We start from the raw sequence: 15,320 nt of genomic DNA on the forward strand, positions 1-15,320 counted from the left end.
CCCTGCGCCGCCTTCCGAGATGCCTGAGAGCTGTGTTTTCTGCTCTACAACGCGAGCTCAGAGAGCGCTCCTTTTGGAAGGGGGGCTTGTATTAGAGATTTCATCCCGGCGGAGGGTTAACCGGCCCGACTTCATTTCACGCAAAAAGCTGGTGGGAAAAGCACTGGTCACGCTGCATGTCTTTAAGCATCTGACTTTGCGCTCGTTTCCTTTGGCATTGTTTGCATCCATCTGCGGGGGAAGTGACCTTCGGGACCTTTGGATTACCTTTCTCAAGGATTTCTGTGAGGCGAAGCTGCTGGAACACAGAAGGAGCATCATGAGCACGCGTGGGGCTCGAAGAGGCTCCAAACAAAAGACTCCTGTTACTGCTTTGGACCCCAAAGACGCAAAAAACGCCAAAGATGTTACCGCCACTGCCACGGAGGGAGCTCCAAAATCTAAAAACGAGGTCAGTGGGGACAAGAAAACGCAGGGGAAACACGGGGGCAAGTCAGGGGGGGGTGCTCTGCCCCGAGACATAAAAAACGCTGAGATCTCTCTCCCCCCCTGCAAAAATCTTTCTGGGGATCAAAAAAACCAATCCAAACCCCAGTCTGAAACCCCTATCCTCTCTTACTACCCACTCACCAGTAGACTCTGCGAAGGCTGAGATATCCCAGACAAAGAATAGAGCGGACCTTGGTGCTCCATCCATTTCACTAGATAATGACCTGATCGAACTAAGAGAGCCCATAGGGATTCGGAATGGACCTTCCCCCGTCTTGGCGCCGGTACCATTACCTATGGACAACAATATCTTTTTGTCACAGCCTTCCCAACAGATACAGGAACAGGAACCTGAAAATATACATAGCAAGAACAACCCAGAGGTCCCTCGGCTCACTTCTGATCTTGATTCCGGAGTAGGGACTTACAAAGTAATCCAGAGTCTGTCGGTACCCCCTGGCTCACAGACTCCCTGGACTCCTGAAACAGGAGGGGAAGATTTCTACTCTGTCTCAGACAGTACTCCAAATTCCTCTAACGATGATGTCTCTGGAGAAGCCAGCGAAGAGGATAGTGAGAGCTCACTCTTAAACACAGGCACAGTTCAGCGACAGAAAAAATCCACCAGCAAAAACAGACGCCGCAGTCACTTAAAATGGGATTATTCCGACTCTCAGGTATCGTACCCCTTAGATGAAGACGATTTAAACTCTACTCAGTGGGGTAGTTCCAAGAGCCTACATGTTGAAACGGCTGAACCCTCTTTAGCTTCTATCTTGACCTCCATTAAGGAGTTTCATGAAGAAGTACGGGCGGACAATCAAATCGCCAAGAATGCTGCCAAAAAACTGCAGGGTGGGTTAAGGCGTCTGAACAAAACCTGTGTAGACATCAGCAAACGGGTTTCTATGGCAGAAGCACGAATTGACCACCTGGAAACTGACGCTCTGACCACCAAGGAGCAGGGAGCGTCTAATACCGCCTGTATGATGGACCTGATGACAAAAATGGAGGACCAAGAAAATCGCCAGCGCCGGAACAACCTCCGCTTTCTTGGTATTCCGGAGGGGAAGGAGGGGGACGACCCCCGGCGCTTCATAGTTCAACTGCTACCGATTTCCCTTTTATCAAAAGAGACAACAATGCGCCAGCAGGGCAGCCTAGAGCATTCCTCGTCTACTTTGGGAACTTCTGCCTTAGACAGATGATATAGGATGTATGATGTTACAACGCATACTTTTACAATGCATGCACTTACAACGCAATTTTTACAACGCAACATCCACTACAACGCATTCCATTACATCGCATGACACTACAACGCATTTTTAAAAACTACCTTTACAACGCATTCCATTACATCGCATACTACCTTTACAACGCATACCATTACAACGCATAGGGTAAGTGTTGGATAGTATAGGGGTAAAAATTACTATTCTAACTCCAGGGGGTGCAACAGTAGGGTAAGTGTTGGGTGGTATGCATTGTAATGGTATGCGTTGTAATGGTATGCGTTGTAATGCCTGCGTTGTAGTGACATGCGATGTAGTGCCTGCGTTGTAATGGTATGCGTTGTAATGGTATGCGTTGTAGTGTCATGCGTTGTAAAGGATGTTGTGTTGTAATGCCTGCGTTGTAAGTGTAGTGCGATGTAATAGTTGCGTTGTAAAGGTTGTTCCCCGATGATATATGATCAGGCCCGCTTTAACTCCAAGAAAGGAGCAAATGGTGTAACATTTTTTGCCAAACCAGATTTTTGCCACCAGACCGTTGAACGAAGATGGCGCATGAGACAATTAATCTCCCCTTTTCAACAGCTGGGGGCAGAAGTGTTTCTCATGGTCCCCTCAAGGCTCAAAGTAACGCTAAACGGGAGCACTAAGGTCTTTCTCTTCGAGATTAAGGCAGGGGAGTATTTGGAGGGACTGAAAAGCAACAAGAACAAGTGACAATCGTTCGCCAGGGCTTACAAATGAAGTCAGACTTAAACCGACCTTTTTAACTCCTTTTTTTTTTCTCTCTCTTTCGACTCTGGCTACACTTGTCTTTTTCTTCTTTATGATCCAAAACTGGCTTTTCGCCTTATTCTCCACTGTGGGGGGGTTGTTTTTTTTTCTTCTCTTTAGGCTGTTGCTACATTGCTCCACTTCGCTACGTCACTACTGAACACAGCCAAGAGAAAGGGGCATGCGGCTGAATCTACAAACTAGAGCCATAGAATATTTTAAATCCGGCGTGGCTGGCAGTCGGGGCTCAAGTTGATTTTCATCATTCAGGCTCTGCCTGATTGCTCGAAGAAGGGGGGGGGATGGGGGCGGGGTGGGAAAGGCACTGTAAGAGAAAAGTTTTGCACAAATAAACTCATCACGAGTTCTTTAAACTTCTTCTGCACATACATATGTATATTTAAGATGCACTTCCCTTGGCATAAGATAAGATACCAGGAACCAGTAGCATTATTATTATTATCCTTTTTTTTTTCCTTAAAAATGGCTAAGCTAAACACTCTAAGAATTGTCTCTGTTAACGTCTGTGGGCTAAATGACCGTTCAAAAAGACAGAGCGTGGTGCTTGGGCTTCGCTTCTTGGGGGGGGGACATTAATTGCATTCAAAAAACCCATATCGAGGGCTCTCAGAGATATCTATTAGACTCTTTGGGTTTTCAAGTCTTAGGGGCCACCACACAGGGTTAAAAAAACAAGGGGGTAGGCATTTTGGCTGAAAAAAAACTTTCTATCTTTTCACCCAGGGTCAAGTCTGACCCCTTAGGCAGATGGGTGATCACCGAGTGCCACGTTTCTAACAACCCCCCTTTTACCCTCTGCTCAATTTATGGGAGTAATCTAGACGACCCAGGAGTTATAAATTTGGTCTCCGGGGAACTAGCACACTGGCCCATTCCCATTGTCCTCTGTGGCGATTTGAACTTGCATTTACCTTCCAATTGGGCTAGTACCAGTCATTGGAAATACAAGGGTAGGAAACCACAGGTATACCAGGCCTTGTCAGACCTCGCACAGGTACATGGTCTAAGAGACTGCTGGGCAAGCTTAAACCCCTCCCTGCCAGGGTATACTTTTTACTCGGCTCCGCACCGCACTCTTGTTAGACTAGATTATTTCTTTCTTTCATCCTCGATTATTAATAATTGCACTATTGAAACGGCTCCACGTTTCATGTCTGACCATAATCCCCTTATCATCAATATTACAGGCCTAGGGAAAGTCAAATCAGTCTCCACCTGGACCTTTGAAAAAGCTCTACTCCAGGATCAGATGTATAAAATACATATGCAAGGATGGCTAGAGGAATTTCTGGAATTCAATGCTGGCTCTGCCCCTCTTATGACAGTTTGGGAAGTACTAAAAGCGGGGATCAGGGGCGAAACCCTGGGCTTCTCAATACGCAAAAATAAAAAAGAGAAAGCGGTGATAAACAACTTACATGGAAAGCTCAGGGTGGCTGAAACTAAGCTAACTCATTACATCCAGACCGGACAAAACATCGAGACAGTACAGAAGGAGGTAGTGTTGGCCAGAGCCGAAATTGGGGCAATCTTTTCAGAAAAGATCGCTGCAAAATGGGCAAGTACCCGGGAGAAAAGCTATGAGTGTAGTGACAACATTGGACACCATTTGGCCGTCAGGACAAGGCAACAGGTCTCCTAAAACGAGATTTGCACGATTAAACTTCCATCAGGGGTTGAGACTAATAACACAGATCACATCCGAAACGGATTTCAGGATTTTTATTCCAAGCTTTATACCGAAGAGATCTGTGGCCCTAGCGACTTAATTGCTCTGGAGACCACTAATTACCTTAACGAGGTGAATCTTAGATCTCTTTCCTTGGAAGACACGAATAGATTAGACATAACTCCTACATGGGATGAGATACTGGAGTCCCTTAACAGTCTGCCTGACGGGAAAGCCACCGGGCCAGACGGTATCCCAGTAGAATTTTATAAGTCCTTTGCCTCACAGATTAAAACAATCTTTACAGAAGTAATAACATCTATTTTTAACGGGACTTTACCACCAGCATCCTGGTCCATGGCCCGAATAGCTATTTTCCCGAAGAAGGACAAATGTCCAACAGAGATGAGCTCATATCGACCTATAACGCTCATTAACTGCGACTCAAAAATCTTTTCCAAAATATTAGCTAATAGAATCTCTTCTGTGGCTGAATCATTGGTTTCAGAGTGGCAGCACAGGTTTATCCCGAAAAAAGGAACTACAGAACATGTCAGAAGGGCCATTACTCTTTTTGACGCCGCACAGGCTGCCGGAGACCCGATGTCACTTACACTCTTGGACGCTAAGAAAGCCTTTGATCGGGTCTCCTGGCGATTTCTGTGGGCGGTCATAAAGAGAATGGGATTTGGGCCTAAGATCACGCAGGCGGTACAAGCCCTCTATGTAAAACCAACAGCTTGTGTTTCTGTCAATGGACAATTAACCAGTCAGTTTAAGATCTCCCGGGGTACCAGGCAGGGCTGTACTTGCTCTCCCTTGTTATTTGCCCTCTATCTTGATCCCTTTATCAAGCAAATAGAGAGAAATAATGAGATCCTCCCAGTTTAATTTCATGGCAGCTGTACCAAGATCATGGCTTATGCCGATGACCTGGCCATCACTTCACCTGACCCTTCAAACACCATAGTGGCTCTTGAAAACGAGGCGCTAAAATTTGGGAGGCTTTCTGGCTATGCTCTGAATCAAAATAAAACCCAAATAATAACAAATAACCAAGCTTTATGGACTGACTTTCGAGTTGTCTCTAAAGCCAAATACTTGGGAGTTTCTATATCATCAAATTTGGATGAAATTGTTACAGACAATCTAGCCCCTCTGGCACTACACACAAAAAAGGCTCTGAAACAAATTAACAACTTACATTTAACCCTTGTAGGCAGATGTAATGTCATAAAAATGACATACTTTCCAAAACTTTTGTATTTTTTCCACACAATACCCCTGGAGTTCAGTAAATTCAATTTGTTAAAATTTCAACAAATCTTTACACAGTTCATCTGGTCTTATTCCCAACTCAGGAGGGCACTAAGGCAGCTCTGTCAACCAAAGGAGAGAGGGGGCTGGTCCTTTCCCAATATTACACTCTATTACTGGGCTTCTGTGCTACAATATAGCACAGAATTGCTGAAAGAGGCTCCATCTCCCCAGACTATAGGACTCCCCTCGCCTTTTTAGCTACTGCTGGGTGAACAGACCTGGGGCTGCCTACTTCGGGAGACCACTTACGGATACTACAAAAGGGTGAGATTTAAGACTCTACTAAACTCTTTTAAAACCTTTCGCAGCATCCGCAAAATTCTCGGGTTGGGTAGAATTAATTTTTACACTCCCATGCTGAATAACGGCAGTTTACCTGCTATATTCGGCAGGGCCTACTTTTCAGACTGGCACAAGGCCGGAATACTGAAATTAGGAGACCTTGTCACTTGTGAAGGGGTGATTCCTTTTTCAGAGTTATTGGTTAAGTTTAAACTTAAAAGTGAAGATGCTTTTAAACACTTTTGTATATCTGACTTTTTGTCCAGGAAGGCAGGGGGGCCCTCTGGCTTCAGGGAAATCGACATGCTTAACATCTTACGTAAGCCAGTTGCGCCGCGAATTGGCTTATTATATAATATAATAAATAGACAGACCCCTGACGACCTACAGAATATAGCTGACAAATGGTCCAGAAAAACTGATACTCCTAACACTACTTTCTTTAACTCACTTTCCCTCTCACAGAATATTCTAATCTCAGCCAAACTACAGGCGCAACTTTAAAACTATTTTTTTTCTATATCTTACCCCTAGTAAGATTGCTAAGTGGGGGTCTGGTCAAGGCACCCTCTGCCCGAGATGTGTGGAACACGGGGCCAACTCTATCCATATTTTCGCTACATGCCCAAAACTCTCGATCTCTTTGAACAGAATACAGGAATTCTTAAAGGAAGTCACCACTCAGCCCATAATATTGAATCCTACCATCATTTTGCTAGGAACGCAGACCGAGTCCTCCCAGATGAAAAGAGATGGTTTAATTTTCATTGCCATGACTGTTTGGAGGCTCTGTGTGGCTTCCTTCTGGTTAGATCCGGAGCCTCCATCGTTCTCATACTGGCTAGCCCGTTTTATTGCCACATATTATTTAGAAATTTCTATATATGCAAAGAAGGGAAGAAGGGGACGGAAGAAGGGATTAGAGATTTGGGAAAAAATGAGCCTATGGCTTGCTCAGTCAGGATAATGTATGCGCTTTTTTTTCCTTGGGTTTTTTTTTTTTTGTTTTCGTCTCTTTTTCTTTCTCTGTTTATTGTGTCTTTTTCTTTTCTCTTAATTACACGCAAGTTTTTCCTTTTTTGTGGGGTGGGGGGAGGGGCTTCATTTTTTTTTGTGACGCTTATTGCAATTTTCCTTTTTTTCTGTACTGGCAAATAAAAATTATAAAAAAAAAAAAAATGAAGCAATCTATTTGGTACTTAGAAACTGACTAAATAATCAGACTACTTCTAGGACAGTGCTTAGGTAAAACATTTAAATTTTCAGTTCTGCCACAGTGAACAGAATAGTACATGGTACTGCATCTCAGTGTCAAACCCTGACTCATTTTATCAATGCATAAGCAAAGACTAGCTTCTAATGCTACTAAAACTTGACAACATGAGAGGTTTTAAATTAGTTATCTGTCAGCAAATACACGATGTTACCAAATGCTTCTCTCACAGTGGTTCTCAAATGCACACAGACTCATAGTGTGATTCTAGACAACAACCACTATACCTAGGAGTTTACCAAAAATCATTCACTACTGTGGAAGTGGTAAGGGAACTGCACACAATCTTCATATTTCAGGACTGCACTTTTATGTCAAAGCCTGACTCATATAATCAAAGCATAAGCAAAGACTGGCTTCTAATGCTACTAAAACTTCACAACATGACAGGTTTTAAAACAGGTATCTGTCAGCAAATACACGATGTTACCAAATGCTTCTCTCAAAATCCTTACCCAAATGCACACAGACTCACAGTGTGATTTTAGACAAGCAACACTATCCTAGGAGTTTACCAAAACTCATTCGCTAGTCTGGAAGAGTTAATGGTACTGCACACAATCTACATATTTAAGTACACCACATCAGTGTCAAAGCATGACTCATTTAATCAACGCATAAGCAAAGACTGGATTCTAATCCTACTAAAACTTCACAACATGAAAGGTTTTAAAACAGTTATCTGTCAGCAAATACATGATGTTACCAAATGCTTCTCTCACAGTGATCCCAAATACACACTAACTCACAGTGTGATTCTAGACAAGCACCACTATCCCTATGAGTTTCCCAAAACTCATTCACTACAGTGCAAGTGGTAAGGGAACAGCACACAATCTACATATTTCACAACTGCAATTTACTGTCAGTGCCTGACTCATTTAATGAAAGCATAAGCCATAACTGTCTTCTAATGCTACTAAAACTTGACAACATGACATGTTTTACAACACTTATCTGTCAGCAAATACACAATGTTACCAAACACTTCTCTCACAGTGGTTCCCAAATGCACACTTACTCACAGTGTGATTCTAGACAAACAACACTATCCCTAGGAGTTTACCAAAACTCATTCACTACATTGGAAGTGGTAAAGGAACTGCACACAATCTACATATTTCACAACTACACTTTAATGTCAATGCCTGACTAATTTAATCAACGCATAAGCAAAGACTGGCTTCTAATGCTACTAAAACTTGACAACATGACATAAAACAGTTATCTGTCAGTAAATACACGATGTTACCAAATGCTTCTCTCACAATCCTTACCCAAATGCACACAGACTCACAGTGTGATTTTAGACAATCAACACTATCCTAGGACTTTACCAAAACTCATTCACTACTGTGGAAGGGGTAAGGGGACTGCACACTACATATTTAAGTACAGCACATCAGTGTCAAAGCATGAATCATTTAATCAACATATAAGCAAAGACTGGATTCTAATGCTACTAAAACTTCACAACATGACAGGTTTTAAAACAGTTATCTGTCAGCAAATACATGATGTTACCAAATGATTCTCTCACACTGATCCCAAATACACACTAACTCACAGTGTGATTCTAGACATGCACCACTATCCCTAGGAGTTTACCAAAACACATTCACTACAGTGCAACTGGTAAGGGAACTGCACACGATCTACATATTTCACGACTGCAATTTACTGTCAATGCCTGACTCATTTAATGAAAGCATAAGCCATAACTGTCTTCTAATGCTACTAAAACATGACAACATGACAAGTTAAAACAGGTATCTGTCAGCAAATACACGATGTTACCAAATGCTTCTCTCACAGTGGTTCCCAAATGCACACAGACTCACTGTGTGATTCTAGACAAACAACACTATCCCTTGCACTACACCAAAACACATTTCTTCATCTAGAAGTAGTACTACATTTTAGTATAGAAACATAACATAACTCATTTCACAAATTCATAAACAATGACTGGTTTCTAACTCTACCAAAATATAAAAACAGCACAGTTATCTGTCTACAAACACATGAAAAACACAAATGCTTATCACAGAATGGTTTCTACATGCACACACATTGTAGAGAAAAAAGTACTCCCTACACTTTAGCAGGGAAAATACATTAGTCTGATTAAAATCAAAATAGTCTACATACATCCCCTCACAATTAAATAACTCATCTTTCAAGTTCTTTTGTAGATTAAGAAGTATATCAATCACTCACCATATTTTCTTTTACAGAATCTCTGCACTGTGCACCTCTCAGCAAAAGCAAAGAATGGAAAAGTTTCCCTGTCATTTTCCACACATATACATGTAAACATCAAATCACAATCCTTCGCACATAAACTCAAAAGCAAACACACATTTCTATTGGTTAAACATTTCAACTCTTTCCAACTGAAATACATTTCAACCCTTCCCCCAATCTGCCTTCTGCCTGTTACCATAGAAACAGGTCATGGAACACTGCACTGAGCTCACAGGTCACAAGTTCAGCACACAATGTTCCTACACAAGACAGGAAGTGTGCTTGACTTTTCAACATATCAGCTTCTCATATACAAGTTCCTTACAATCTGTTTTTGTAAACCAATAACAATCATACCTTTAAAAAACAGAAATATACACCCTACCTTTCAGTGTAGAAAGTTGTCATATAACCAATGATTTCTTGTCGTTTTTCAAAAAACGATGCCGTGGATCCGCGCACCCACCACGAGAGAATCCGTGCATCCAACGCGATAGGACGAGCGCACCGTGCGCGCATTTCCCCGTTTAAAAAAAAAGGGGGCCCCAGGGGGTCCTTCTGGGACCCCCTAAGCACCTCTAGAGGGTCAGAGTATTTCCACTCTGCCCCCTTTATATGTTTTACACACTTATTCCCATTGCATCTTCAGCCTCGCTTCTACCGAGGCAGAAAATGGCCGCCAACAGTTCCTGGTTTCGAATGTACAGAGACACTCGACAGCCAATTAGGAATCAGCGCGCGATCGGGAGGGTGCGCGATCGGTTCGGGGAGGGTGCGCTTACGGTGCGGGTACGGTCCGCGGATCCTCCGCGGCCATGGATATCACTAACTTTTTTACCCTAATTTTCTCAGGAACTACTGAACAGATTCACACCATATATGCAAAAGGCACGAGTCCGAACTGAGGACTACCTCTTTGCCAAATTTGGTGTCATTCCGTTCAGCAGTTCGGGCTGTAGCTGCGACAACAGATCCTATGGGAAATTGCATGAGGAAAACGCGTTTTGGGACCCCCCTTTTTTCTCGGCCCCCGCTTGACGAATCACCACGAAACTTTCAGAGTAGGAGCGGAGCAGAGCTGGCCAAAAGTTTGGAAAATTTCGCGAGGATTCGTCAACTGGCGCCAACGTTATTCCAAATAGAATGTTGTGGATTTCCTATGGAAAATAGGTCCTAACTATAACTATCTACTGGCGACCGCCAGTAGATAATATATATATATATATATATATATATATATATATATATATATATATATATATATATATAGATATATAATATAATCCAGTGGTGGTCGGCTGCACTGGATAGTCATAAATACATCTACGTTTTCATAGTATAAGTGTTTATGGTTTGCTTATAACTTTGGCATGGTTGAGGAATCTTCACAAAATTTTCCCCCAAAAATGCTGTCCACCACAACTCCTTCCTGGAAAGTTTCAGGGTGATCTATCAAGTGGGGGCAGAGCAAAAAAGGAGGGTCCCATAACCAAATTTCCCCATGCATTTTCCATTGACTTTTTTTAGGCAGCACCACCGCAAAAATTGCTGAACCGCATTATACCAAATTTGTCAAGAAGCTAGATTTTGGTACCGAAAGTATGCTTTTTGTAATTTGGTGTAAATCTGTTGAGTAGTTTAGAAAAAATTCTGGATAAAAAATATTTGTAAATCTAGACGGTTGAATTTGATGTACTCTGATGATAATCCCTTGAACCCATTTTTTAAAAATAGATTGGCCCAGGAGGCTTTTTTCCCCTGGGCCAATTTGCTCCCACAGAAGAAATGTTTCTGCAAGAGTGAGCACTAAGATTGCCTGATTGCAACATGAAGAAAAATGTTGCTGGCAGCCATTGCAGGCCTCTGGGACATAGTTCCATGTCTTGCGTTCAATAAATACATTTTTTTCTAAAAAACATAAGGGTACAGGGTAGGGATACCCTGCCCTCTGAGGACTTGTGGGAGGTCCCAAAGGGACCACCCCTGGGCCCAAAAATTAAAAGAAAAATATATGCATGACTTGAGTGAGATTGTAGCAGTTTAAAAAAAAAACACCCGCTGGCGTTTTATACTTTTTTTGGGGAGATGGTGTGAGTAGAGCCCCCCTCCCTGAGTTAACTCTAGCCCTGGGGGATGGGGTGAATTTGAAAAAACAAGGGAAGAGGCACATGGCCCTCCACCTCAAGCCTCAGTGGGGCCCTGTAGACACCATCTCCTGCGGCCGATTTTAATTTAAATGGGAGGGGTTTTCAGCCCACCTCCCTGAGCCTGAAAAGCCTCAGGGAACCCATTCCTGGGGCCTATCTAAATTTAAAGAGTAGGAGGGTGCACAGCCTCCCTCCCTGAGCCAGTAAAGGTCCCGGAAAGCCTATCCCCTGGAACCTGCTCAAACACTGTATCCCAGGGAGCCCAGCCCGGGAGCAAGATCTCCCTTGTATAGGACTATGTCACAGAAGGCAGGTTTGGGTCTAGAGATTTTATTTTTATTAAAATAAAGGTATGGGGGCCAATCAACCAGGCATCAGGCCGTATCTCCTCCTCATATGGCCCAATAGTCTTTTTGCCTCTGCTGGGAAGCAGGCAGATTGGGGATGTTACCCTCAATTTGCTATTCCAGGGGTGGGGACACTACAGCTAAGGATTATTAAAACATTATATTAATATTAAAGGCCTGGCATCGGGCAAGACCACCTTTAAAGGGCCAAATAGTATTTCTGCCCCTCAGGGGGAAGATTAAGGGCTTTATTCTACTCAGTTGTCCGGGGGGGGGGTATTAAGAAAGCACTGAGGAAGGGGTCATCCTGCCCAGTCATCAGGCCATAGCCCACCATAAAAGCCCAAACAGGTTTTCTGCCTCCTGGGTGGGGGCAGAAAGGCCAGTAGATACGAGGGATAGACTGCTTCTTTACATTAATTGGGGACTGACCCATCCTGGCATTGGCCAGTACCCCCAGCTCTAAAGCGCCAACAGTTTTTCTGAGCCCTGATGGGATATTAGAGGATTTACCCCTAATATGCCCCCTTGCATCAGGCTGCATCCCAACACCTACGGCCCCAACAGTCTTTCTGGCCTCCTAGAGCATTCCCATCGTAAGTGAGAGGAAATTTGGATTATTTTGGATGTTGATCTATGGGCTGACAGACCGTGTTAAAAAGTGCTCTGACTGTGTGGTTGTGGGTAAGGCAAGCCTAGACGGTAGGATATAACCCCATAGCAGCAGCCCCCTTTCAATAGGCATTTCTCATTGCTCTTTTATAATATCCACTCTTGAGGCCCCCCTCCCTATATTCATGTGAGTCGACAAAGGAGACACAATGCTGCCCATGGACAATCATGGAGCATTATAGAGAGAATGCTTAGACTTCTTAAAGTAGATTTAGATGTCTCCAAGTGGGGGTGCCCTAGAGAATGACCTTACAACATGCTGTAAGATTATAGCCACATGTACTATGCTACACAGCCTAGCTCTGCATAGGAGTCTACCTATGTAGGCAACAAGTGATGACTCTGATGTGGAGAATAAAGAAATCCCTCCTCGCTTGCCAATTCCAGGACTAGATGCTGTAAGAGCTGCAGAGGGACATGCACATCGAGATGATGTCTCTATTTTTGATGTAAAGAAATCATTTTTTGTACAAATGTAAAGAAAAACATAACTCAAGATGTGATGAATACTATTAAAACATATTCTGTTCATTCACAGATCATGATAAAGATGGACACCATGTACTCATCACAAATGTATTCTTTAATTGTTAGTAATACAATTCTGCAATATTGCAATGTAAGCCATGTCAAAGTTTATGTCTCTATGTCTTTGACATCCCATACTTGGTCTTTTTTGAGAATGCTGGTTGGCCCCACTAGAATATTAAACAACTAACTTTCATTATATGATGCAGGTAGAGTAGTATCAATACTAGATTCCATATAAGTGCTTTCTGGCTGAAAGGTTGAGTCTATCATCCTTTCCATAGGGGTGGATGGTGGTTCTTTACTCTTGCCTCCACCAATAGCTGTTGCCTCCTTCATTTGGGTTGCTATCTTCTCTTTACAGAGTAGTAGAGGTCATACCACCTCCTGCGTATTTCTTCCACTGGTCTTTTGGTCTCTTCAACTGCATTTATGCTGTCCTGTATCCTGGTCCGTATTTGTTTTTTGTAGACCCAGCAATAGACAGGGAAGCCTTCCCAAAGAACCTGTCATGCTCCCCACAGACTCTTCCACCAGAATAGAACCTGTCATGCTTCCCACAGACTCTTTCACTAGAATCTCCGGTTCTGCATCATTACATTTGTGTTTCATCTTCCTTACCACCTCCTCCTGTGGCTCCTGGTGGGAGATCTTCACTGTTGAAAGTGCTAGGTTGGAAGTCAAACAATGACAGCTTCTCCCAGGAAATACACTTCCTGAACAGAGTGTGGTCCTCATCCTCTCCAGGTGCGACACGCAAAATGCAATTCATACACTATTTTTATAAAGTAAAACTTCATTGATCATCTTTTCAAATTGGTCTGAGTCATAATTTAGGAATCTGTGGATGTAATTTTCTTAAATCAGGCTCTAGATGAAGTATGATGAAAATACTGTTACATTCCCTATTACCGAAGAAGTTCACATTAGGATCTTTGTTGGACCGCTTTTCTTTGTTGATCACTCAGCAACAAATTAAATGCCATATCAGCAATGGTTGTGTTAATATGCTTTTCTACGGTGATTTTGTCGGTCTCTGCCATTTTTACCTTGTTGCAAACAATGTATGTTCTAATGACTAAAGCTACATCTGTTTGCGCTATACTGTATTACAAAGGGTTTGACCTATTCTTTACACAAGTGCAAGGTTTGCAAAATATTGCTCTATTAGTATTTGTTGGCTTTTAGATTGTGCAATAACACTAGACCACCAAGCTGTAGAGAACTGGTTCATTTTACTTCAAATTGTTTAAAATTCAGAAATTAATTGAACGGTTCTGCATTTCTATTTACAGGAGTGGCACGACGAGTTAGCCAGCATGGCGCAGGACTGGGCTGACCAGTGTACCTTTGAGCACGGGCAGCCAGATCGAGACGACCCACCATTTGATGACATTGGGCAAAATCTGAATAAATTCACAAGTTCAGACCCTGACCGTCTTGATTCAGTAAGAGTGCCTTGTGAGTCTTTGCTTCAATACCTGGCTAATTAGAATTGTCATTCTTGATTGTACGCTTGCTTGTTCATGAGAACATTTTCAAATAAGCCTCTATTTTAATCATGTCAACCTTTTGCAACTTAAATTTCCTCAACCATTCATGTGTAAGATCTGAATGAGGAATGTGTATCATTAGCATCTTAAAAGGTGAGAAATCAGTGGCAAAATGAAGTGTATGATGATATGGCCAAAATATTTCCTGCATGAAGACTTTTACCTTTCCTTGAAAGCAAAAGCATATTGCATGCCTTTGGCAAACACTTTATTATTTTTCTCTGCCAAACATCTACTTTGAGGAAAATATAATGGGGTACATTTGTGTACTGTATGATTTTCAAAAAAATATTCTCATCTTGTAAAAGACACATTCTCAGTGTTCAATGATAACGTTAAACATAGATCTCACTAGTTGTTTTGTGTGACAGACTCTGCTAAATGTCCATTATGACATTCAGAGATACAAACTACTCACGCCTGAGAACAATATTGCCTTCACCAGTTATTCTTCCCTGTCCTTCCAAAATACTTGTAACTCCAGTACTGAAGGTTTTCCCCTAGACCACTCCTTATTGACTTATCTCTTGAACTCACTCACAATTGTGTGTGACCCCCAAAGCTGATAACCAAGTACTCACATCAATGTCTTCCCGAACCAAACTTTAGGCATCACTTGCTGATGCCACAACACAAGCCGTAATTCTAATGTTCGTATCCACTTGATCATCACAAACTGGTAACCAGGATAAGCAATCACCTCAACAGTTTTGCTTCCTAGGAATATTTTCAATGCACTCATTGAATTCATATAGTTTCAACA

General features: G+C 42.5%; 1 protein-coding gene across 3 annotated transcripts in view; it reads left to right on the forward strand.

Annotated features, from left to right (window-relative positions):
* LOC146776132 (scoloptoxin SSD976-like) overlaps window positions 1-15,320 on the forward strand; it is a 291,071-nt gene that overhangs the window by 86,721 nt on the left and 189,030 nt on the right. For all 3 annotated transcript variants that reach the window (XM_085638128.1, XM_085638130.1, XM_085638129.1), the window contains exon 2: window positions 14,300-14,452. In XM_085638128.1, coding sequence (XP_085494254.1) covers window positions 14,300-14,452 — 153 coding nt within the window. The remainder of the gene's footprint in view (window positions 1-14,299; window positions 14,453-15,320) is intronic.

Source organism: Triturus cristatus, chromosome 12 (assembly GCF_964204655.1).
Source record: "Triturus cristatus chromosome 12, aTriCri1.1, whole genome shotgun sequence".
Classification (NCBI taxonomy): Eukaryota; Metazoa; Chordata; class Amphibia; order Caudata; family Salamandridae; genus Triturus; species Triturus cristatus.